This window comes from Erinaceus europaeus, chromosome 4 (assembly GCF_950295315.1).
Source record: "Erinaceus europaeus chromosome 4, mEriEur2.1, whole genome shotgun sequence".
Taxonomy (NCBI): Eukaryota; Metazoa; Chordata; class Mammalia; order Eulipotyphla; family Erinaceidae; genus Erinaceus; species Erinaceus europaeus.
Window position 1 is genome coordinate 5,866,210 of NC_080165.1, and position 26,838 is coordinate 5,893,047.

At 43.7% G+C, this 26,838-nt stretch overlaps 1 protein-coding gene across 16 annotated transcripts in view; it reads right to left on the reverse strand.

Moving 5' to 3' along the window:
• Positions 1-26,838, reverse strand: part of PLAGL1 (PLAG1 like zinc finger 1) — a 66,537-nt gene that overhangs the window by 9,031 nt on the left and 30,668 nt on the right. For 3 of the 16 annotated variants that reach the window (XM_060188698.1, XM_060188686.1, XM_060188690.1), the window contains 4 exons: positions 23,729-23,802; positions 17,541-17,572; positions 14,393-14,478; positions 13,258-13,331 (listed from right to left, as the gene is read on the reverse strand). Coding sequence is in view for 4 of the 16 variants with exons in the window: in XM_060188695.1 (XP_060044678.1) it covers positions 13,262-13,278 (17 nt within the window). In the remaining 12 variants the exon portion in view is untranslated. Of the gene's footprint in view, positions 1-13,257; positions 13,332-13,713; positions 13,756-14,392; positions 14,479-17,540; positions 17,573-23,728; positions 23,803-26,838 lie in introns of all 16 variants that reach the window. The other 13 variants (XM_060188699.1, XM_060188688.1, XM_060188694.1 and 10 more) reach the window with 9 other exon arrangements.

The following is a 26,838-nucleotide window of genomic DNA, read 5'->3' on the forward strand; positions in this document are numbered from 1 at the left end:
TCAGGGTGGGTGGAACATTGTGTGTGTGTGTGTGTGTGTGTGTGTGTGTGTGTGTGTGTGTGTGTGTGTGTTAAAGATGTCTATTTTTTAGCAAGACCAGAAGAGAAAATACAAGTACAACCTGACCTGGAATTGGCGTATTGCACCAAAGTAAAAGACTCTGGGGTGGGTGGTGGGTGGGTGAGGAGAATACAGGTCCAAAAAGGATGACAGAGGACCTAGTGGGGGTTGTATTGTTCTGTGGAAAACTGGGAAATGTTATGCATGTACAAACTACTGTATTTACTGTCGAATGTAAAACATTAATTCCCCAATAAAGAAATAAAAAAAATGTCTATTTCCACAGACTTGGCACTGTCTACTTCAAGTCAGAATTTCAGGTCAGTATGGGGCTTAGTCAACCAATTCAGAGAACAGGGGAAAAAAAAAAATCTCTGTGCATTTTAGTAGTAGAGAAACACATCGCCCCTGCTTATTCAAACCATGGGCTCTCCACTCATCTTGAACTAACCTAAGTTGTTTATCACACCTGTTTAAACTTCCAGGGGATGAGCTTCAAGTAATTTGTATACATCTCAGGTAATTTGCTTGGAAGGGTACCAGACAGAAGGACTGACAGAAACTGCTAGTGAAGCCAGTCAAGCTTCCTTTCCCACTGGGGCGCCTTGGGAGAGAGATGAGAGAGTCCCGTGGAAATAAACCTGATGGCTTGGGAGAGACTACCCAGGCTGCACTGTCCTCTAAAAATCACCCTGCTGATGTCTTCTCTTTGTGTGGGGCGACAGTTTTTCATTCCTCAGCCCCAACTGGGAGGACCAACCCAACTTCCCGTGGGGCCAGTCACTTCTAGGAGGTGGGCCATAGTGCTCTACCTTGTCAAACTCCAATGACCACCACGCTGCCTACACCGAGGGCAGGCTCTCCTATCTCTGTTACTAGACCACCACTGGAGAAACCTCACCCAAGTCCTGGCGCAACGTCAATAACAGCAACACACGAGTCCCTAGCTAGTCCAAACCCTGTGCAACTCCAAGGAGAGTAATTCTCAGGCAAGTGGATACTAATGTTTCACATGCCAATCCTCAAACAAAAATGAAGAGTTCTATCTGCCCGCAGCAAGCACACTGGAGGAGCTTTTGTACACAAGCTAGCCTTTCCTAAACTATGTCCAATAAGCAAGGCACTCCTAGTGTGCAGACCAATCACAGCACATTTTACAGGCATTATTTCCCTCCAGCCAGCCATCTATTGCCAAGCCTTTGGTGAGTAGTTCTTTATTATGAAAGTTATTATTTTTTTTTAATTTACCTGTATTGATTTGCCCTGAACTTTCAGATCAGAAAGCTAGAATCTACCTAGATGAATCTCCTGATAGCTAAGCCATCCTTAAAAATATACATATCACATAATGTCACATGAATTTCCTGTGTAATTGGCAAGGAAAAAAAAAAGGCACTGAATACATAGTGTTCCTCATCAAGGAGCTGGGTGTTAGTGTTTGGTCAGAGTTCACAAAGAGGCAGCACCAGGCAGACACCCCTCATCCTCGTGCTTGTTCCACCTGCTTGGAACTTTTAAAGCTGACATGTGCACTTGGACACTGAGGCTTTAGCGCTGATCCCAAGCCAGGACACAAGCTTCTCAGCCAGCAGCCTGGCACCAAACACGCCTTCTGATGGCAGGACACACATACCTTATTTCTTTGTCACCACATGTGACTTGGACTCAACTCCCGTCCTAGCTATGTCTACACTCTTGTCCCCCAACCCCCTGGTTCTCTAATTCAAACCTAAATCCCTATTCTTGAGGTGTCTGATCCCAACAACTCTGACCACAAGGGAAATAATTCCTTCTAGGAATTCTACCCCATGTGGCCAAGGTTTTACTGCCAGATCGCATGTGGTATTCTAATTCTCATCCAGCCTAAGTCCGGTCATAATACCAGTCCAGCTACAAGAGGCATAAAACTTATCATCACTGAATATAGTCATTCCCTTGTAACTGCTGTGTTTTCTAGGTCTAATAAAAAGGCTTCAGATTTACTCACAACAGGCAAGCTGAAATTTATCTTTTCCGTGTTCTGTGTACAGCTGAACTCGATATAGCACAAGTCACTCAGGAGAAGGAGCTGGCCTGGTGGTATTTCGTCGTTCACTTTTTTCCTCTAGTCCTCTGCATATACACTTTTCTCGACTTCTCTAAGACCCATCCTCCCCCCATCCTCTTACTTTATGAAAGGTGCACAGCATGCCTGATAGAGTCATCTGCGATGTGGAGATCTGGTATGTATGATGGCTGTTGGGCCTTCAGAATTCACCACCAAGACACTGGGTTCATTTTCACTTACAATACATCTAAGTGGCCACACATGGCTAGTGACTGCCACATAGGGCAGCACAGATAGTGGTTTTAATGTCAAGAAAACAGACGAAGGAATGACTATACTTTCCTTCAGACAGAACTGTGCTGCGCTTTGACCCTCAGGTGTTCCCCTGAAATGTGGGACAAATTGATGGGGATCTAGTCAGGGATCATATGAAGACAGTAGAAAGATTCCCTTGTTCAAATTCTAGCATCTCCACTTGCTGTTTAAGTCTTAAGTTTACTTTCCTCGTTTGTGGTGCTCAACTGATGCATGTAGTCACTCAGCTATGAATTTAGTGGGGGAAGGGGACATTTCTTCTCCCCATGTATAACCCCAAATCCATTATTTCTACTGCTTTTCAACATGTATCCAACCTTAACTGGCAAACATAGCAGGAATATGTCAAAGGGAAAGTCGGATGTCTTCGGTTTCCTTTTTGTAAATGACTTCCGTTTAACACTGAATACAGTTTCCCAGATCTACTTTCTAACTACTTTCCTAAACTGTGATGTCCAGCCATCCTGGACTCTGCTGTTCCACAGTTCTCCGAGGTCATCAAGATGGCGGGTAGATTTAGAGACACTGAGTGGCGGCCCTGCTTTATTTCAATGTGAGGCATGTCTCCTCTGACCTTTTGCTCCCAAATCAAATTTCCAGTGACCAAGAAATTGCCTCAACCTTCTAAATACTTATTTTACTTATTCATGAGGATCTTTTGCCAAGACTGCATCTCTGAACTTTAATAGGTCTTTGTGAAACAATAAGCGTATGTTTGGTCCGCCAGCAGTCAACCGAATTAACTATATGATAATGAAACATTCTTTAAGAAGGTTTTTTTGAATGATGGATTCAAGTTCACAAATAGTTACACTTCATTCACCATAACCATAAACTTCATTAACCTAGACCTTAAAATCATACAATTGCGCTGTGTTCATGATATCACCACAAACTTTATGAAACAGACTTTTCCAATAGTCTTTAAGTGTGGCTGACGATCAAAGCTCAGCTATTTTTAACAAGTAAATCATGTGGTTACTACAACATTCTCCTATCACCATGGACTTGACCAGTACTGGCTGGCTACTGCTGATTCCCATCTTTGGTTGAAACCTGATGCACTTACTGACCACATACTTTAAACCGACTTGTGATTAACTTTCTATTATCTGGCAAACCACCAACAATCCTTACAGAGAACTGACAAAAGGTCCTGATAATAATCGGCTTGTCCTGTGACTTGACATAAAGACCGCATTTGCGTCTTACACACGTTAATATTTCAACACCTGTCACCATGGAAAGATAGCAGTCTTCCCCCAAAACATCCCAGGACATAATTTCCAATCCCCTTGATTCTAAAAATACTGAGTGAGTGACACCGGTCTACTAGTATGCCAAAGATGGCTTGTACCATCTGCTTCATTCTGATCATGCTGATTATTTTGGGGATGACAGGGGATCAGGTTGGAATAAGAACATATATCTGGCAACAGCCATGAAGGACTCTGTTCCCTGTGGGCTGGTGATATACCACAGAAGAGGTCAGAGCAAAAGTAGAGCCCCAGGACCTCCCCAGCGCTACGTAATATAATCATCTCATCGAGGGGACAAATGTTTTACAAGGCCCTCAAAATAAACTATGACTTATGCCTTCTATTTCCATTGTGCCCCGTAACACAATGCAAGGCCCATTTCTAAAAGGAAATTGCATTTCCATATTTAGTCTTCCAGCATGGGACTCTAATGCTCTTTGATTCCATGCAACATCACCCTCGTGGATAAGAAAGTTCTATTTCAAATCTCTGTCTATCGTTTTGCCCAAACTTGGGGTTGCTTTTATATGGTATAAAATGGTAAGGTTGATTTAACAAGTGTGCCAAGCAGGCTTCTGTTTCTTATACTCACAAGATAGGATTCAGCTAACAACAGGCTAAATGTGATTCATTTCTCGTTCGTTTCAAGGTGACTTTTTAGAGAGGTTGCTTCTCTCAGCCAACACCAGTCCTTGGATTGATTTTTGCAGCAAGTTCTCTATCCTCAATTTAAAAATTATCCAGAAATGTCATCAAGAAAGGAGATGCTCAAGGCCTCAAGGCATCGGTGCTGAAAAAGAATGCTAGCTCCTTGTAGCTGAGAGAGTCCAGTGTTAGCAGAGCTGGGAGTCACTGTATGTCTAGTGAGAAATAAGGGGACTCCGAGAGCTGTACTTTCTTGGTAGAGGACTGTAGGTATGAGCCTTTGGCACACACCACACTGGCTGTGGCTAGGCTGTTCAGTCTTTATGTAGGGCACAGGTTTGACTTCAGAGCCTGTGCGAATTCTCTAAAATTCTATGCAAAAGCAGGGGGCGTGATTATTGTATTCTTATGGGAAAAGGCATCATAGTTTCCTTCAAATGTTCTAATGGGCATCTTAGATTCCAACAAGTTAAACACTGACTTCAGTGAAAATTTCATTTGGTCTATCAATTCAGTTTTGATGCTGCAAAAGGCCATTTCAGAATCCATGGACCAAATATTTTGTCGCAGTCACTGTATTTTATTAGGCTTAATAAAATTGGGTTTTTTTTTTAAAAAAAAAAAACATGTTCTGAAATCTAAGCAGTAAACTACTTGTACAAACTTCATTTCAGATATGAGTACAGATGAAAATTTAGCCAAGTCTATCACATAAGGCAAGCCTACCTTTTGACTAAAAGCTAGGCCGCCCTCCGAACCACAGGGGTTCACTTGTCAGCATCTTTAAGAGCCTTACACCAGGGGGTGGCACACCTGGTTGAGTGCTCGCATTACAGTGCACGAGGACCCGGGTTCAAGCCCCTGGTCCCCACCTGCAGGGGGAAAGCTTCACAAGTGATGAAGCAGGGCTGCAGGTGTCTGTCTGTCTCTCTCCCTCTTTATCTCCCCTTCCTTCTCAATTTCTCACTGTCTCTATCCAATAATAAATAAAATTTTAAAAAAGATTAAAAAATGAAAAACAATACAGTGAAAGTCTTACATGTCTTCCATATCAGAATGAGAGTTCACTGACACCTAAACTAAACTACTGTGTGGACAAAGGTTCTTGCCTGGGATGACTTCCGAAGCTACTGGGCTGTCAGAAATGTCCTGGCATATTTTCCCATCAAGCACACAGGGAAAAATGTCATGAGGTATCCGACAGTCCAACGGAACCAAAAGGCAGGTCCTACCACTGCATCTACAGGCCGTCTCCCACAGAAACTGAAAGGCGAGCTAAGACTGCCACTTGCTCCCATCTTTTTTAAAATATTTATTTATTTATTCCCTTTTTTCGTTGCCCTTGTTTTATTGTTGTAGTCATTGACGTTGTCGTTGTTGGATAGGACAGAGAGAAATGGAGAGAGGAGGGGAAGACAGAGGGGGGGAGAGAAAGACAGACACCTGCAGACCTGCTTCACCGCCTGTGAAGCGACTCCCCTGTAGGTGGGGAGCTGGGGGCTTGAACCAGGATCCTTATGCCGGTCCTTGCGCTTTGCGCCACCTGCACTTAACCTGCTGCACTACCGCCCGACTCCCTGACTTGCTCTTGTCTTAAAGTTCCAAGTTCTCCCATGCTTCTAACCTTTACCACATCTCCAGCCTGCAAACCCTGATTTTCCCGTTACTCTCTGGGAGACCAATGAGAGAGCAGTGAGTTCCCTTTCCTCATGTTGAGTTGGTGAAATTGGGACGGGGGGGGGGGGGGGGGGGAGTAATTCCAACAGTGACACTCTAATGGTTTGAGCTAAGGTATCTGTGGGAAGGGAGAAAAAAAAAGAAAAGGCAATCACTAAAATAATAGCTGACCTGAAGAAGAGAAAAAAGTGCTTGGCATGTGTTAATACTTAGGCTAAAGGCTCCTTTACTTGTCCCTTCCAGAACCACCTGTTCAGTAGCCCCGCAGACATCTACATCTCTGACATGACCGCACCCTTGTCTGTGCCCCGGCGACGAAAAGTGAGGAGTCGGGGGGAAACACTGACTGCCCCCAGCCCCATGTTTCTGCTCAGGTGTCGGGGGGCACCACCTGCTTCACACACAGCCTGATGAACAATCAGTTTCCTTCCCTGCTGATTCTTTTAAGCTGTCACCTTGAGAGACTTAATTTTGTTAGCCCGGTGAGTAAGCTCTTATTTTCTTAGAAATGAGGCCTAAAATAGGCGAGAAAGCTGAAGTGAATCATTTATCGAATATTCAGAAAGAAAATTAATGAGAAAGCTGTCCAGATGATTACACCACAGCCTGAGAACATCAGATCCATGTACTCTATTTAGAAAATATGAAAAGGCCGGGCGCTGATTCTCTATTCACAGACAGTATGAGTAATATCTAGTCAACAATGGCAAGCTGAATAAAAGCATGAAGCACCACCATCTCCTGCAACTCTACTCAAACAGACTTAATGAGGTTTAAAAAAAAAAAAAAACAGAGTTAAATAACAACAGGAAAGGAAAAAACCATATCAAAATGTAAAAGCTGGAATTCAGGGAAGCAAGCAGAAACTGACTCATCGGTGTTTAAAAGCCCAGTGATGAAAAGCATTCAATCTGCATTACATCCCAGAAACCTTCCAAAGTCCTGAGTATCTGTGAACTAGATGCCTCTGGAAATGAGGGTAAGAGCAGGCATACAGACCCAGAGTGCTTGCATGCCAGAGGAGCATTCAGCTCTCCTGACTCCTTCCGGTGTAGGGTATAAAGGCCATACTGAAGTGGTACCATGCTGAATTAAGTGACAGTTGGTATAATTCCCCTGTCCAGATATCGTCCTATGGGCAAACAGGCCCAGGCCCAGGGAGGCAGGAGATGGAAGGAGAAAAGTAGCCACCCCAAGAAAAAATAGCTAAGGACAAGAATAAACTGAGCTGCCTATGTGTCTCCTGGAGAGAAAGAAATGCCTAAAAGGACAGATTTTCTTTTTTAAGAAAATAATAAAAAAAGGCAGTGGTTAGTGCAAAACCCAAAGGCAGGGGTAGAAATTGCCGTCAGACTTGCTGAGAGAACATCTGACTATCAGCAGTCCTAATAACCACCCCCCGCCACCACCCACAACGGCTCATACACACTGTCATGTTTTTGATCTTGAGGGTACCTGATGTCTTGTGGGAAAAATAGTTCTATCTCTTTTTTCTGTTTAAAAGATTTAGTGAGGAGTGAGGGCGATGGGAGGGAGGGAAGGAGAGAGAGGGAGAGAGGGAGAGAGAGAGAGAGGGAACAAGAACCAGAGCATCACTAAATTGTATTAACTGCTTGTGTGTTTCAAGGTTAGTTCAGTGAGTACTAGAAGTGCTTTTATAGTGGCCTGGGAAGTGGCCCAGTAGATGAAGCACTGGACTCTCAAGTATGAGACCCCCCAAGTTCAACCCCCAGCATCACATATACCAAAAGGTGCTCTGGTTCTCTTAGTATTACCCTAGTAAAACGATTTGGGGGAGGAAGCAAGCAAAAATACAGTACGCATATGGTTTGTTCAATTATCACAGTATGCCTGTGCTTAAATAAATGGACTTCAAAATCAACAAGAAAATCCAGAGTCACAAAAGATGGAGAGAGGCCTCACTGTTGGGGCAAAGGCAGTCAGGGCGGATGAAGAGAGGAGAGAGCTGAGCAGCAGGAATCCATTATAAGCAGTGAGCCTGTCAGATTACACCTCTTGACAATAATTCTGCCATGGAGGTGTAAGATACACTAGTAAGTGGTCGGACCAGGGGGAAATGAGGCCATTTGAGCTTCTGCCCTATCTCAAAAGAGATAATGAGCTGAAATAATTGGTGGCCTGGAAAGGAAGAGAGGACAGGTTGAAATGACACTTTGTAAACAGACTAGATAGATTAGGATTTAGGTAGAGAGAAGTGATGGTGGTGACTTAGAGAAAAAGAAAGGAAGGAGTCCTAAGAGGAAAAAAGAAAAAAATCCAATGAGACACAGGAGTGAGAAGCTGACTTTTAACCGTGTCTGAGGGGTATCCAGTTGGTGAGAAAGCCCGTAGAGGTGGAACGCTAAGGAACTGTCTAGCTGGGCCAGAGAGCCCCTCTGGCCTTGGGAAAGTGAATACCAGTCTTAACCTGGTTTCTGTAAATGGCTTTACAAATTGCTCCAAGCTCTACCTGGGTGGCCTCAGAGATTCTCCTCAGTTAATTCATCTCATCAACAGTGATCCAGGCTGCTGTCCACCTCAAAGTGGTTTGGTGAATTGGGTTGTCTTGGGGGTGAGAAGGCATTTGCTTTTCTTCTATGACAGGCCCCAGCTAGACTGATCCTGACTTGGTCTCCACTCTGCACTGTGAAAGCAGGCTTGTGGGGACATGTCATTCTTATTAGCCTCCAGTGGCAGAAGCTGCCTTCCATGTCTAAATCTCTCCAGCTTAGGTATGACAGTGCAGTGACAAGCCTATGGGGACTTGAATAAGCAGGATAAGGGATAGAGGGTGGCTCCGTGACAGAGCTCAGGCCTTTATATAAAATCTAGGGTCATAGCCCCAGCACCACAAAAGGCAAAAACAAATAGAACACCATAAAAAAGGTAGCATGTGCTTTGGTCTGAATTTCTCTCTCATAAATCAGGTGGTCATGCAAGACCCTTCTGTCTGGTGAGCTACTCTTCTGTGAAAAGTAAGACTTCATGTAGATAGTACTCTTTCTCAGTTAACAGATTGAAGGTACTGTCTAACCATTTCGTTGGGGTTATAGATTCACTGTCTTCATGGACGTGGGGTGAGGAGGCTAGGGAGAAAGGAGGTAACAAGAGGTAAGATTGTCAATAAAACTCAGCTCAACTGAAACAATGAAGTCATTAAAAGCAAGGGAAAAGGCAGAAGTCCAAGCGCCTCTGAACCTCAAAGAGCTGCTGAACACTGAAAAAAGAAAAAGAGAAGAAAAAAAAAAGTCCCGCAACCAAGAAAAAAAGGCACAACAGCTAACCAGAAACCCAGGACCCATCAGCATTGATGTGTTAATCTGAAACAGGCCTCTCCTCCCTCACCTGGACAGAGTGGAAGGAGGGGGACTGCAGGCAAGACAGAGCCACAGACGGATCCTTCACGGATCCTTCACCATAAGCCCCACTCGGCAGGAAGGAGGAGAGGGGATATCTTTACAGACTCCCAAATCTTTCACCACACTCCCTCTGCCTTCCCAGCACACACCGTCTCCCCATCCTCCCATGATCTTCAAATACACACATATAGGGAAAAAACAAACAAACAAACAAACAAACAAACAAACACCAGACAACTATCTGCAAAAACAGAACCAGTGACATGCATCCAGGGAGGCAAGTGTGAAGAGCCACGGAGTGGCTCTCAAGCCGAGATGGAACAGGCCTCGTTTTCAAAAGACTATTAGTGAACTCTAGGTCACTGGAAGGGGTGACAAGTAGTGAGCTGAGCTGCCCTGAAAACCAGGAGAAGATTTTCTGGTCATTAGAGTCTGTGATGGGGACTCGTCCTTTGTGAGAGCTGAAAATGTATCCCCCTCCTTCCTCCCAACAAATCCTCAGCCCCTTTTAGGGTGTGTTTCTATAGCTGACAGCCGTGATCCCTCTTCCTGGGATTCTGAGAGTAGGGCATGGAGGGACCAAAACTTACCTAATTAGCAGCAGGGCCTATTGTCCTATGACAGTTACCATTCTAGGGAGAAGAAAAGGCCCATTTCTTCCCAGGAAGTGTGTGAGGTTTTGTAAAAGCTCATAGAGAGGAGGGGGAAAAAAAAAAAATACCAGTCACACTGATGATAGACACCTAGATTTGAAAGTTAAAACAACCTCTTTGATGAGGTCTGGAAAGGATGCCCAAAGACTTGGATGCACTGTTTGGGTCTAAAACAATCATATTTGTAAACAGGTTAAAAAAAAAAAAAAAAGGACGGGAATAGCAACGTACCAATAGTGTCTAGCTGGGTGGTGAAGTCAGAAATGACTCTCTGGTTGTCCGCATGAGGTCTTGGCACTGCTCAAACTTGGACACTATCTGCTTTGTCTAGGAGGGCACTAGGTGGCAAAGGGGAGGAGGGAGGCATGCTCCTCAGCTCAAGGCCCATGGGCATGAAACAACCACAGTGCAGCAGTGTAAAGTGTTGTGTGGTCTGGCAGGAATCCCCGTATGACAGGAGCAGGTGTTTCACCTGGAGAGCTGACATTACAATGGTCTAGAGAGAAATGCTGGGCTATTCGCGAGGCAACGGGGGCAGGGAGTAGTGAGAGCATTAACCTTTTATTCATACTGCTCTCTTGAGGAAAAGAGTCAGTCATTTATCTCTCTCTCCCTTGGACAACTAACTTGTCTTTAAACTGTAGGTTTAAAAGTGCTGTTCTGAAACTCAGAAGGCTCCCCGCCCCCCAAGATGAGCATGAGACTAAATCTGATCCCATAGAAGGATATAAATTTGGTTGGTTGTTGTAAGTGACAACATAAACATCCCCCACCCTCCCCCCAAATTTTTTTTCTACAACAAATGAGTATTCAGAACTTAGAATAAACCAGACACATAGAACAGGGAACCATTTCCGAAGCTTCCTCTAGAAGAAAGTTGAAGCCACTTGCCCAAGTCGTTTCAGCCACAAATCACTGCACAAATCCTAGAGACAGGATTTTGCCTTCCCTTGTCAAGCTAACAAATCTTGATGATAGCAAGCAGCCTTTCATGCAAAAAACTTAACAGGAAATAAAAATTATATCACTAAGGTGATCTATCACGGCAATATTCATCACTGGCTTCTAGGTCTTTTCCTTTTAAACTGATAAACACTTCATCATTCCTCCGCTTTAAGAGAAGATGACATTGGTGACTTTTCCAAGTTCCTACCCTTAGCTTTTCTGAAAGAGAGAAAGGAATGCCAAGGAAGTGGGGGAGAGAGGAAAAAAAAAAAAGAAAGAAAAGTGGAAACTAGCAAGCAGGGCCTCCTCACCTTTTTACCTTGTCTTTTCCCTCCTATTCACAGCTTTAGGTCTTTTGTTTAACAAACCATTACAATCATACCCAGTTCAATAGCGGAGGAATGTGAACTCTCTAAGTAGCTGTCCTTGCAATCCACATGTGTGGTCCATCCCACAGCCCATGGCCAGGGGTTTCAATGTGCTGGCCTGTGCTGCTTGCCGCCGTGGAGCCCTGGGCACCTAGCTTACAATAAGCCCCAACCCATTTCCCTCTGGCCGCATGCTTCTTGCTCCTTCCTAGTAGCCTATAGTGATGTCTGGAGTCATTCAACCTTCCCGGCTTCCTCAAAGACCTCGCTGTCCATCCTGCCTGGGCTTGTCCTGTTCGCTCCCGAGACAGACACTGGCTGGTGCACCGGCTAACCCCTACCTGTCTTCAGCCCACAGCCCCATCCCTGAATACTGGGCGGACACATCCCAGGCTCCTGCTGGCTATCACACTCAGACTTCCGAGGGCAAGCACGCAGTAAACAGTAGCTAGTATTGCTCACAGCTCCACACCACCACCTGAATACAACTGCCAGAGCCTTCTCCCAGCTCCTGGTACACATATTGGCCCTGTGGAAATCAGTTTCAAAAAGATTCTTGGACAGTCTTTCAAAATAGTATTGAGTAAGAATGTCTTCCTTCAGAAGACACTAAAATTACAGTAGATGATGTGAGAGATGGTGAGGTCTTCTCTTCAAAAGAACATGAATAGGGCAACTGTTTAGTACAAAAATTCTTTTTATAAATTGTTATCTGTGACCACCTGTGGCCATGACTTTTGTATTCTCTAGGTCAGCTCCTTGCAGTGCTTACTAGTCCTCCGGCAGAGACCCTCAGACTTTCTCCCTCCTTTCCTTATTTAGGCAATGGGGAGACTGAGCTCTGAAGCCCAGCCCAGGGCTGGAGGAGACGTCTCTGCGTCAGCTATAAAAGATGGGAGAAGGGGGAAGGGGGCGTGCTGCTGCCTGACGGCCACTGTTGGCGGCACACCCTTTTGCGAAAGAATTAATAGCCTTGCTTCAACTCCTTATTTTTTGCCTTGGCAAGTAATTTTAATCGGACGTCATTTACAACAATGACGTTTAACATTTTAGTTGAGTTCATAAAAAAAAACCTTCTAATATTATCTCCACTAGTAATTTTCATCTGTGAGACAGGTAGAAAGGCAGTAGGATCCCCATTGAAGAGAAGGAAAAAAAAAAGGAAATGGGGGCTCAGAGGACTTGAGCTTTTGACCCCAGGCACTGACGCTCTGTGTCCTACATCATGCTGGGCTCTGTGTAAAGCATACCAAGGCCCTGAAAGGCTAACTTCCAGGAATGTCATCATGGCGACCAGAGATACCCAGAGGCGAAACCCAGGTGTTCTGAACTAAGCCAAGTGCTGCTTCCACATCTGTCTCCCCATCTCCTCCCTAAGCTGTCTGATTCAGCAGCAGATTTCAGAAATCGCTTTTTGTCTACAGTATTTCCGAATAACCCTTCAAAATGTGTAGCCGGATTCCCTGGTGCAATTGGTATGTGACCAGCCTCTTTCTCAGGCTCATCAGTCAACATGATCCACGAAGGGGAGGGCGACCTTTCACAGATCCTCTTATGTATACAAGTTCCGAGTGTAGTCAGGATTGCTTGAAAGCTTTTAAACTGACAAGGTTGTCAGTAGGCAATTCTCCAGATCAGCAGGTATTATTCAAGTGGTGGACGGAGGACAGCCAGGACATAAAGTTACTAGCTCTAATACATCCTTTGATCCCTTGAAATGGAGAGTATACTAACACTTTTAACAAGATACAAAGTTAAAAAGAATTCTCTGTTCTGAGGTGTTTGGTAATTTAAGGAAGGGGGGTATATTGATTCTCTGTTAGGATCTTTTTTTTTTTTTTAACATATCATGACTAATCTAACTGGCTTATTAATGTCTAAAGTTTTCCAAGTAGAAATAGCTGTTTGGAGCTGCTATCATTTGCATACCTACTCAATGACAGGAAGCATCAGCTGAAAGGGGGTCACAGGATCTCCCAGGGGGTTTGTTTGAAGATTCAAACCTGTAAGAAAACATCTTGCATATCTCCAGTGAACGAGGCTACAAGCCCTCTCCCCATTTAAGTTGCAATTTGAGCTTAGCCACGCGCACGCACATGTGCGCACGCACACACAGACAGAAAACTGATGTGTGCAGGCTACCACATTTTTCATGCATTTTAAAGGATGATAGATTAAAAAATTGAAATCATGCAGAATAAATACTACTTCAGTAGAACCACCACCCTTAATATTAAGGTGTCTCAGGGAACCCCAGTTGGCCAAAGTCTTAAGCCAGCTGATATATTTAAATATTGTGGTAAAGGTCAGAATACAGTAATTCAAAAGATTTTCAATATCTTATACATTGTACCCAAGAGAATCATATCATATCCTTTTTCCTACTTGCAATTGGATTAGAAAAACCCTGAAGTTTTCCCCTGCTTTCTGCAAGTAGAAAAAAAAAACACACACACAAGTGAAATCGCTTACACAGAATATTCAAAATAGCATTAAGAGGAAATGGTATTTCTCCAACAGTGTTACAATATTATAAAACAGGTATGAAAGTCTAGACAGCTACAGAACCTGAAGCAAGCCACAAACTGAAGTCAGCAACAGCCAGCTGGGTACTTGTGTTCACCAAAGTCATCACTTAGCTACACACAGCCATCAGATCTGGGTACCAGAGTGTCTGGAATCTCCGATTCAAAAGCATGACTCAATGGTCGCTAAATTTGGTTAGGCATCAGGGTCACCAGGGAAATCTTTTAAAAATGCAGATTTCTAGGCCAGGACAAACTAGAATGAATGAAGCAGCGTCTACTGGGGTTCCTTTTAAAATCACTCAGGGATTTGTGTTTTCACCGAGTCTGAAGTCAGCTTTGCACACCAATCCCTGGTGAGTATTTGGGAAATCGGGATTGGCACTCATCGATTAATCAGAAAACATGGCTTTCCCCAGCTAAGACTGTTCTAACCAGTCAATCTTCTTGGGGGTGGGGGGTGGCGGGGAAGCTTTCCAGGATTTTCTTAGCCAGTACAAAGGTAAATCTATGATGAAACAAAGCTAATTATATCTCACCTAAGCAATTTATTCACTTGGTTGACTGTTTTCTTCTCTTAATTTGATCAAAAAGGCTATGTCCGTTTATTTTGTATGAGAAGATCCTTTTAAGTTAAAAAAATGGAGAAAGCAAGACGGAGTTTAAGCAACTAAGGTTTAAAATAACCCATTACAATTGCGTGTGTGTGTGTGTGTGTGTATGTGTGTGTGTGTGTGTGTGTGTGTAAACCAGTGGTGAGTCGTGTTTTATTTTTCTTTTTTTAGTCTGAGTCATTCTGATAATTTGTTTATATGTATTCCTTGCTTTGCATGTATAAACACTCCAACAACCATCCTCATGACTCACAAGCCTTCTCTCTTCTGAAACTGCTCAACATTTATTATGGTGGTTTAATAGAGTGAGCTCCAAAAGCCTCTACTAACTTTAAGAGCTTCTGGATGATCCTTCCCTAGCTCTGACCCATCTCACCAGTGGACAATCCCAGTTTATGAATTCAGAGAGATGAGGTCTCTCTTCTGTTTCGTTAAAAAGGGGACACATGACATGAAGTACGTAAACCAGGCAGTGGAGTAGCTTAGCTTCATTGTCAAAATATTCAAATCATCATTAAAAAGAAAGCACCTCCTTTCTGAAAACAACAATACTCCCAGGGCTCACACAGGAGCTTAATCTTAAACTGTTCAACTCAAGCTGTACCCGTGAAAGAGGAGAACTCTGGCAGGGAGGGGATCAAGTCCCTTGTCTCCCCCACCTGCCAGCTCTGCTCCAGTCTAATGCTTAAATAGTTAACAATGCAACAGAGAACCTGAAAGCAGACGTGCTCCCTACGGGGAGAATCATGTGTTCTCTATATGACAATTTAATAAAGCAGAGCAGAGACAGTTCGGAAAAAATAACACATCTGAGTTTGACAGGATGCTACTTGCAGATTGCCTTTTAGGTCAGAATTTGCTTTCAGAAATCAGTGGAAAAGATTTTAATGTGTCCATTATTAGGGGGAAAGAAAGGTGTATGATAAAAAAAAAAAAAAAGATCCTGTAAGATTAGGTGCTCCTAATTGTCGATGCTTCAGAGCTTCAAAATAGCAAGAAAAGTCATATATTTCTAGAAGTGGGTTGGCACAAAGGAAGCAGATGAGTTGTAGTTGTGCTAGATAAATGGGAAATATATGTGTGTGTGTGTGTGTGTGTGTGTGTGTGTGTGTGTGTGTGTGTGTGTGTGTGTGTGCAATAATCTGTTTCTTTACTGGTGACAGAATGAAGATGCATGAATCTAGCGCATCTGATTTCGAGACTGCATTTTTGCACTCACACTCTGTCCTTCTCGGCCTTTGCGTCTGAGGGTAGCGTTTAAGAACGTGCCCTTCTCTCTATGAATGAACTGGTTTAGCCACTTGCTGAGTAGCCACTGAAACCCTATTAAACAAAGGGATTTCTACTCATTAACTTCCAGCTACTCCTAGCTTTGCCTAAGTCAATTCCTCAAACTGACTTTTCTAGCAATTTTGGGGGGAGAGAAGGGGAGACACGGGCAAGGGCCATCTGACTAGGCTTTCAGTGAGGGACTCCTCTAGACTGAAGATATGCAAGGCGTGTGTTTTTAAAGGTCTCTCAAATAAATTTGTTAGTTTCTTTTCTAAAGACGGTAGTTCCAGATGGAAAGGAGCCTATCTGATTTGGTAGATTCCAGGCCAATTATTTTGTTTTGGTAAGGTGGGTGACAGCCAGCAGTGATGATATTTATACCTCTGCTGTGGAGACCCTCAGTGGATGCTCCTATTCACCTCAGAGTGACGGCAGTGCAGTGACTTCCAAGATGACACAGAGAGCATGCTGCAGAAGGGTCATGTGGAGTTTGAACAGATTTACGGGCCTGGCATCTGACCCTCTACATTCCCCATGATCTCCGAGGGACCTTATCCTTGGCTCAGAGTTTCAGTATCTCCTTCAGAGCGGAGGCATCTAAGTCTGTATTTTCAGCTCCAAATAGCCTGTAAAATTCCAGTTGAATCCCCACTAACTGTCTCAGCCTGGGTATCTCTGAGTGTCCCTAACTGCAGCCTATTCTAAAGTTGGGGGTTCTAGATGGCTTACCCTCCAGACGGGTTCTCATTCCAGTGTTACTGATTTTAGCTCATGGCACTGCTATGTAATAATAGTAACATTAGCTGGATGATTCCCTGTTTCCCCTGGTGTGTGTTCAAGAGCCTGGAGAGTTCCATGGCACCTGGTAGGTACAAGGCATGCCAGGTGATCAATGCTGCTTTCGTGGCTGCCCACGTCCATGTCCCCAAATAGCCATATAAGGAGGAAGTATTGACCTGCCGTTTTATTTATGGAGAAACCAAGGCTCAGGAGTTCTTCCCAATGGTCACATGACCAGCAAGCAACTGGACTGTGATTTGCAACCAGAGTGTGAGACTTGAAAGGGCACATTATTAATAGGTCGGTGTCTTAACTGTGTCACTTGCAAGCCTCCCCTAAGTCAGAAACTCTGAAGTCATACCAGACTTTCCTCAGGGACTAAGCTATGCAGAGTCCGCAGGCTTATTCTCCCCAGTGTCTCCCTTTCTCCATTGACACTGTTTGGGTGATGTTTTTACCTTGGTTACAGCCTCCAGATGAGCGATGCTTCTAAATCAGCAAGGTTGGGGCCATGGTGCCATCTTACTCTGTCCTCCCTTTCCTGACTCATTTATAGTCGGTGTCAGGCTTTGTAATCCCTCACAATTTAGCCTAGTTGATGGCAGAAGCCATCTGTCTTTGTTACTATCTAAACACACACACACAGAAAAGGAGATTCTGCCCCACTAGGGGACTGAAGCAGAGGAGAGAGAGGGAATGTGAGGATGAGAACACTGCGGGAAATAAAAAAAAAGGAATCCTTCCTGCATACTTGAGTCTGTGGCATGAGAGGCAGATGGGTGGTGTCTCAGCAAGGTGTGAGGGCCTTAGACTTGTGCATACAAACAGCTTTGACTGTTGGAACTGCAGCCAGATTTTAATCTTTCTTTTTTTAAAGCCTACTGCCCACCCCACCCCACCCCACCCCACCCCACCTACCCCCACCGTGATTGGTGCTAGTGATTTAGGAACTTTCCTATGCTTGAAAAGCCCAGATACAGAAAAGGAAGGAAACAAACACAGATGTTAAGAGTTTACTCACACGATTAACTCCTCTGATTCCTATACAAATACCTAGAAAGGGAGAGACAGAGAAAATTATCTTAAAAACCTTTATCTTCAACTCTAAATTGCTTACAAAGCCAGAGAGCTGCTGGTCTTGAAGCATGGGGGAATCTTGGGTTCCCAAGTTTGGAAGAACCTTCAGACTGGCTGCTGGGAGGGGATGGGACAGCTCAATCTTAGCATGCTGGGAACTGGTGTGGTTGGGGGAGAAGAGATTAGCATCCTAGGAGAAAGGATATACACCCTCAAAACGACAAATCCACTGATCCAAAGCCATTGCAATGATGGTGGGTACTTTGGTGCGGAATAAGATGTGTAAAGGAGTTCTTTCTCTAAATTCAGCCATGCCTTCAAAGGAGATTTCATTTCAGCTCTGTGGCTGAGTATCTGAGGCCTTCAGACGAACCTTCCAAAGGCTGTGCTGAAAACCAGGTAGGATCCTAGATGAGGGGCCGGGTGGTGGCGCACCTGGTTGAGTGCACGTATTGCAATACGCAAGGACCCAGGTTCGAGCCCCCAGTCCCCACCTGCAGGGGGAAAACTTCACGAGTGGTGAAGCAGGGCTGAAGGTGTCTCTCTGTGTTTCTCCCTCTCTATCACCCCCTTCCCTCTTGATTTCTGACTGTCTCTATCCGATAAATAAAGATAATAGCAATAATTAAACAAAAGGATCCTAGATAAGCCAAGATATGTTGGCATTTGTGCAGTGATCGAAACTTTTCCTATAGAGAGAACTCAGGCCAAAAAAACTTCAGATGTGCAAGAGTCAGCCACTAGAGGACCCCATTTTTTTCTGCCACACGGGTACTTAAAAGCCTGCTTGACATGTGGGGTACATCCAGACAGAAGACAATCCAGACAGGAGGAGCAAGTGTCCTGTCAAGAATAGCTCATGACAGAGTATGCTCAAATGCTCCCTTGGAATCTGAAGCACAAAGTTCCTACTCTCTGCTTGGGTTATAAGGAAAAGGGAGATTCTGTATTTAGCTGTATCCAAGGGAGAGGTTGGGAAAACTACAGTAGCCAGAGTGTGGGGTCAGTTATTTTCACAACAAAGCTGGTTTCTGTTGGTCCTCGTGTTTTTTTTTTGTGTGTGTGTGTGTGTTTTATTTTTTGCTTCTAGGGTTATTGCTGGGGCTCAGTGCCTGCACCATGAATCCACTGCTCCTGGAGGCCGTTCCCCCCCCCCTTTGTTGCTCTTGTTGTGTAGCCTTGTTGTATTTATTATTGTTATTGTTGATGTCGTTTGTTGGATAGGACAGAGAGAAATGGAGAGAGGAGGGGAAGACAGAGAGAGGGAGAGAAAGACAGACACCTGCAGACCTGCTTCACCGCCTGTGAAGTGACTCCCCTGCAGGTGGGGAGCCAGGGGCTCGAACCGGGATCTTTAGGCCGATCCTTGTGCTTTGTGCCACGCGTGCTTAACCCGCTGCTCTACCGCCCAACCCCTGGTCATGTTCTTACACCAGACAGGTTAGACCCCGAGCCCATCCCCCACCCCAAAATGCATCACAGCACAGGAGACTCCTATCCCCTCTGCGACACCCCCACCCCAAGAAGCTGGTGGAGGTGGCGGCAAATTGGAGAATGGAGAATGGAGCACCAGCTGACTGTGGACTGGCCCCAACTCCATTTTCACAGGGTTTCCTTTTAACCTACAAGCAGCGTAATGATAAAGAACTGGGAGTCAAGGCAGGTCAGTGTAATGTGACATTTCTCCATACAAAGGACTGTGACCCACACTGGCTGTTCCTCCTCTCTGTTCCAGGACTGACTTCCCTTCACCCTCCTGACAATCCCGCTGTCAGAGTGACTGTTCTAACGTGCAAATGTTACCCGCACACTTGGCTGTTAGAATTCTTCAGTGGTGCCACTGAATTCTATCAGTCACAACCAAGGCTCCTAACTCATCAGACCACTGACAGTTCTTCATCAGGAAAGCAGTGTGTTCAAACATATATAGACATCTAACAAACAAACAAAAAAAAAACACTTCTCACAAGTCCAAATTGTGTTCCTGGGTTTAGATATTATATGCATTAAAAATCAATAAAGTACGGAGTTGGGCGGTAGTGCAGTGGGTTAAGTGCACGTGGTGCAAAGCGCAAGGACCGGCCTAAGGATCCGATTCAAGCCCCGGCTCCCCACCTGCAGGGGAGTCACTTAACAGGCGGTGAAGCAGGTCTGCAGGTGTCTCTCTGTCTCTCTTCCTCTCTGTCTACCCCTTCTGTCTCAATTTCTCTCTGTCTCTATCCAATTACAAATAAAAAATAATCAATAAAGTAGCAATTCCTCTGGGAGAAAACTCAGGAAAAAAACACACAAAATTGTGCATGAAAAGTGATAAATACAATAACCAAATTATTCTATAAAACAAAATTCGATGATGGTCCTGTATCAAAACTAAGAACACTCTTAGCGTACTTGGAATTGGATATACAGGGCAAATGAGAACTTCACACTCTAGTCACCTTAATGTGGTTCAATCTGCATTTTAGGAATCACTTTTAATTCCTGTGCTTAAACAGGACAAAAAAAGGACCTTGGCACATGCCACCTAGTGAATCTCTGAAGCTACTTCTTAACTTCCCACTTGGTTACAGTATCAATGTGCATGGACTCTAGTATTAATCCCTCTTAGTTTTTGAGACAAAGTCAGGGGAAGGGAAAGAAACTATAGCATTAAAGCTCCCTAGTATTTTCTATTTTAGTTAAGTTTTTGGACAGAGGCAGAGAGAACTTGAGGGGGAGGTCGAGGGGGAGGGAGATACCTGCAGCACTGTTTCCCTGCTTGTGAAGCTTCCTCCCTGCACGTGGAGACTGGGGACTTGAACCTGGATCCTGACTCACTGTAACCTGTGTGCATACACGGGTGTCACCGCCCCGCCCCTACCAATACTTCCTTTAGGCTGGTAGGGCCAGGCTCGAACCTCGGACAGGCAATATGGTGAAGCAGAGCAGTAAGTGAACAGTTCTACTGGCCCCAGGCACTAGCTTCAACATACTGACAGAGAAATATTCACTACTTGCCAATTTTTGACAATGTCAAACACTCCTGTGTTACGAATCACAGCCTCTTTCTTTTTGATTTGTATTATCTCTATTTATTGGATACAGACATCCAGAAATCCAGAGGGAAGGGGGAGACAGAGAGGGAGAGAGACAGAGAGACACCTGCATCCCTGATTCACCACTCCTAAAGCTTTCCCCTTGCAGATGGAGACCGGGGACTTGAACCTGGGTCCTTGCGCTCTATAATGTGTGCGCCCAACCAGGTGTGCCACTACCCGGCCCCCATAGCCTCTTTCATTCCCAAACTTTCTTTTTTTTTTTTTTTAATTTCTTCATTGGGGAATTAATGTTTTACTTTGAACAGTAAATACAATAGTTTGTACATGCATAACATTTCTCAGTTTTCCATATAACAATACAACTTCTACTAGGTCCTCTGGCATCCTTCTTGGACCTGAATTCTCTCCCAAACTGTCTTTCTTCATTGTAATTTTTTGTTCAGAGTCAGGAAGTAAAGAATATGAATGCTACTTCCTAGACTAAAACCTTTCTCACCTAAAAGTGGTATGCTATCGTACATTACACGCCTGTATCCTAGTATGTGAAAAGTACACCCTCTCGGTTTCCTATAGATAGGCTATCATTAATCAATGATAGCATTCAGTTTGGTCCAGGCTAAGGAGGATGCCATGGCAGAAGAGAAAGAACACTGCTGGTTTTAGAGTCAAGATGACCTTAGGGTTCAATAATGGCTCTGTAACTGGCCAGGGATATGATATTAGGCATGTTCCCTGATTTTTATGGTAATAGCCATTTACCTTATAGAGCTAATAAAATACAACATTATTTAAGTATATCTAGGTGTCCAGTGGCTGGTGCAGGATCACAGAGAATGTATACAAGGCAAACATTATTAATAGTAATTTTATATGCTGGATAAATTTGCATTTAAGAAAGATGAGTATGTTTCAGAATACAAAATACACAACAGAAAGTCAGTATAAATTGTTGATTTATGGGGTAGATAGCATAATGGTTATGCAAATAGACTTCCATGCCTGAGGCTTAGAAGTCCCAGGTTCAACCTCATGTACCACCATAAGTCAGAGCTGAGAAGTGCTCTGGTAAAAAAAAAAAAAAAAAAAAAAAAAGAAAGAAAGGAAGAAATTGATTTCCTTCGATGATCATCATTCTTGTGTAGTTCTATTTCCTAATGCTCAAAGTTTTATATACAATTGGAAGAGTTACAAATTCCCAAGCAGTATAACAGTATTTGCTGTGCTTTTAAAATAGCAATGTGACATTTTAATAGAGAGAGTAATCACTCCCCAGACTGTCATGCCGGCGGCCGTGGTCTCAGGTTTGATCCCCAGAACCACCAATAATGAGAACTGAGCAGTTTTCTGACTTCCTCCTCCTCCTCCTCCTCTCTCTCTCTCTCTCTCTCTCTCTCTCTCACTAAAAAACAAAGTATCTTTTCTTTTTAAGAAAAGAATTGCAGACCAACTTGGCACGACTCATTCTACAACGACCAACAAGTTATCCAAATGATCCACAGAAATGATCGTGGCAATTCTGGTTTGCTCAGTTTTTCCTTTTTGAACATGTTGGGGAAGTTGACTAGTTTCAATTAGAATCATTTGGAGAACAGGAATCTAAGCCTCCACGTCTAATATAGTCTTCACTTTGGCCATGTGCCTAGGGCAAGGGCAGCTGTGGAGAGCCTCAAGAGCAAAATAAACTGGGAAGTGGTTTATCTAGTGAGAGGTTTAGGGAAAAAGATCAAGTGTAAGATGGACTACACACACACACACACACACACACACACACACACACACACACACATATTGCAGTAAAAGAAAAATTATGGCGTGTTTTAGTCAGGGATATTTTGCAAAAAAAAAAAAAATCAAAGAGAAGAGAAGGCAAGAGCCATGGTTAAATAATACTGTTAGCACAAAAGCTGCGAGACGGGAAACAACCGTTTAAGTGAAGACGGCAAAATGGCTTCGAGAGAGAGCTGGTGCCGCCCTGGGAAAAACAACCCAAAGACTGGATACGGCATTTAAGGGGAGAGGTAGAAATTACCCTGTTTAAATAGGTGGCTAAAAGAAGGAAAAGTCTATACACGTATGAAAGGGAATGATAAATAAAACTCATAAGTAAGGGGGCCCCTGGCCATGATGGACTTTCTTCAGTCAGCACTGAATTTAGTTCAAGTAAGTCTGGAAAGAATCTATACCACTGAGATTGACCTCAGGTCAGGATTTTAGGATCATGACTTACAGACTTGGAATTGTAAGGTATGTAGCATATTAAATAAGATTCTAAATCAAACAGGACACTCCAAATTTCAATAGTATTTGTTTTTTAATATGTGATTTCTTTTTTTAAATTTCTGGACAGAGACAGAGAAAAGAGGAGGAAGATACAGAGTTGAGGGGGGAGAGGGAGAGAGAAAAGGAGAGAGGGAGAGAGAGAGGAGAGAGAGAGAGAGGCCTGCAGCCCTGCTTCACTGTTGTGAAGCTTCCCACATTGCTGATAGGGCTTGGACCAGGTCCTTGCACACTAAATCATGTGTGCTCTATAGGGATGTCACTACATGACCTCAATAGTATTTGTTTTGAAGGTAATAATTAAAAATTTTTTTTTTAATGTATAGGGAGGTCACAGAAACTTTAGTACACAAGGCATCATAAATAAAAACCAGCTGTATAATACCTTCCATTTCTAAGAGTGAATAAACACCAACGGCAATTCTCAGCAGAAATCTTCTTGATTTCTCTCTCTCCCTTTTTTTTTTACTTTAATTAATTAATTAATTTTTACCAGAGCACTGCTCATCTCTGGCTTATGGTGGTGGTAGGGATTGGAGCCTCAGGCATGCGAGTGTTTTTATACATTGCTATTTCCTTAACAGAGAAAAACAGGCTTTCATATGCCCAACCCTAGTCCCCCACCACCCAAGACCTGCAGTTCCTCAAATGTACAGTCTGTGACAGAAAGTGCTTGTTAGAACATAACCCCCTCTCACAGTGGCGGAGACCAGGGACTGTAGGATCAGCTCTGCTGCGGAACAGACAAGAACACACTCACTGCTGACCACAGAGGGAAGACTGGGAAGAAGCCAGACGGTTTAGCAAACATACTTACCTTTCTCAGTTTGAGGTACAGAGGAGTTTTAGATGTGACATCAAACAGAGGTCACGTGAGATGTGAAGTCAATCCTACAGGGAAGGGAAAAAAAAAATCAAAAGGTCTTTAAAAGGGCACCTCAAAGAAAAGGCACTGAGACTATGTCGGTGTTTATATATAGAAGATGAGCTCAGGAATTCCACCAACAAGGCTTTTCCTTCTTCAGCACACCATAGTGCTAGACCCCCCAAAATGTCAGAGCCATGCTTTTTAGATCTTCAAGGGTTCTTGGCGTGAAGACAGGGAGTGATACACTGATGGGGTGAACTGTTGGTTATGGTGCAAGAATGCCGAGATTCAAAACGTAGATACCTCCCAGAGACACTTCACAACCTCGCTCAAGTTCTAGAATCCTAGCTTCCTTGACCGCAAAGTGGAGAGAGTAACCCCACCTGGGGCAGACGTGTGTTCTGAGGAGTGAGTTGATAAGATGACTGTGTTGCCTGCCCCTGGATTTCTGGGAAGCAAGCAGCACTCAGGTGTTTTTCATGATTTTTCAGAGACCTTCACTCAAGGGGAAAAGGATTTACAGCTTCAGAAGAAATCGAGATGATCCTCAGAATTTCTTTAACGTGTCAACTAAGAACACTGGCTTGTGGGAAAGCAAAACCCATACCTAGATGGGAGGGTAAGACTCCAAGGAGCAAGAAGGCCATCAATAGGGTACTTAACTCCCATTTTTTCTCTCCCCCCCCACCCCAAGACAGGCTGTTACTAATTAGGAGAAGCCTGGAGGGCAGAACTTATTGACACGAAGGTCATTTCAAATCATTGCTTAATTCAGAATAGCGTCTACTGCAGTTAAACCTAGTGAGTAAGAAGGGTGCTTCCCTGTCAATGTCTAGATAAGCTTTTATTAGAGCTGCTTTATTTGGTCAGTCTGAATGGACAGGAAGCCATCTAAGAGGGAAGTATCTGGTATCTTTCTATGAGGAAGTTTGCTTAAGTAGATAAATGCACACACACACACACACACACACACACACACACACACACACACACACACACAGTTGATCAGCAAATGTATTTTGAGGGTTTGACTACTCTTAAATTACTTGGAATTATTCTTCTGAGGTAATACAGCAGTTTCAATCCAGGGAAAAAGTTCTCTGAATGGAGGATTTTGTATCTGAATTTATCCGATTCTAATTCTACGGCAAGAACACAGCACTTCACTGCAGTGACTTCCTTGAACTGTACGTACTTCTATCAATATAGACAAAGACATGCCTCACTGAGAAAAGCTGAGACGTCCAATGAAGAGTGTGCTTCAACTTTTGATTTACCTCCTACCCTCTCCTCTCCCCTACTTTGGTAAAGATGTCACTCAATCCTCTCCAGAAGCAGGGAGCCTTCAGCAGGTAGATTATACAAATTTAAGTGTTGAGTTTATTGCTTTTCTTATGAAAAAAAATCTATATACCTATGAACTAAATGTCTATCCACGATCATGGCTGTGGCAATTTTCCTGTTTCTCAAGAAATCTACCATCTCAGCAGACTCCCAGCCTGCTGAATCAATCCATTCGCAAGACTCACTCGAATACTGGCTCCCCTACAAGATCCCAGTCACAAGGCAGCCACGTGAAAGCCTCTACTTTAAGCTTAATTTCTACCTGTAACTAAGGTGGAAATCCATACAGAGTGCTTTTATCTTAGTGATGAAAATAAAGCAAAAATATCACGGAGGGGAAAATAGTAGCAAGTTCCTATAGTCGTGTGTCTACTTACCTCCCACCCACTCATTCTCTAAAAATGTCCTTGGTGATCTTAAGATATTGTTTTTTGTTTTTTTCCTTAAGAATGTTGACAACACTTCTGGGAGGCGTGGCTTATGGAGTAGCCACGATCCGACCTGACCTCTGCTCTCCCAGAAACTATAGAATGTTGACAACTATTTCCCATTTATTTGAGAGAGAGAGAGAGAGAGAGAGAGAGAGAAAGGAAGGAAGGAAAAGAAAAAAGAAGGAAATAAAAGAAAGAAACAGGGTCTGGGGAGGTATAAGTAAGTCTAGAGTATAGGATTTTCAAACATGAGGTCTCAGGCTCAATCAGGCACAGCATATACTCAGTCTGAGTGCCTTTCTCTGGCTCTCTGCCATTCTAGCATATAAAGAAATGAATCTAAGAGACAAAAAAGAGGGGCCAGCTGGTGGTGCACCCAGTTGAGTGCATATGTTACAGTGCACAAGGGCCTGGGATCAAGTCCCTGGTCCCCACCTGCAGGGGGAAGCTTTGTAAGCAATGAAGAGGTAATGCAGGTGTCTCTCTTTCTCTCCCCCTCTCTCTAGCTCCCCCTTACAACTTAATTTCTCTCTGTCTCTATCTAATAAAAGAAAATATATAAAAACCATTTTAAAAATAGGTGCATGTGTAGCAATGTGTAAGGACCTGGGTTCAAATCCCCGGTCCCCACCTGAAAGAAGGAAGCTTCGTGAGTGGCAACGCCGGGCCGCATGCGTCTCTCTGCCTCTTCCTCTCTCTCCCTCTCAGTTTCTCTGTCTCCGTCCAGTGAGCAAATTAAAAACAAACCAAACTGGCATTTCGCTGCCAAGGCTTTCTTCAGAGGGCTTATTAAGTAGCACTTAATAAAATCAAAATGAAACTATAAGACATAAAGAGACAGGTTTTAATTTGAGAATAACTCAGAAAACGGACTTGCGCTCGGATTCTGTGAAATAGCAGCTGTTAGTCCTTTGGAACCAACGGCCCCCCTTTGAATAGTCACTGAGAAGTAAAGGTGTCCTGTTGAGGAGGAATTCATCCCATACAATGGTGGTAAATTCGGTTGGAGGACTTGTCAAGAGATGCTTCATTCTGTATCATTTAGCATGGCGTCACAGAATTACATGATGTGGGACAGAAGCTTTGTTCATCTGAATCCCCAACCTAGTCCAGGAGGGAGAGTCTTCAGAACTCCAAATCAAAAAGCATATTCATCGTCTTCATGAATACATCTAAACTCTGTATTGAGACTTATCTTTAGGGAAGGGTGTTAAAGAGAATGGAGTTTGGATTTTGCAAAAGACCATGCTGTACACTTTTTTTTTTTTAATGCCTTCTGTTCAG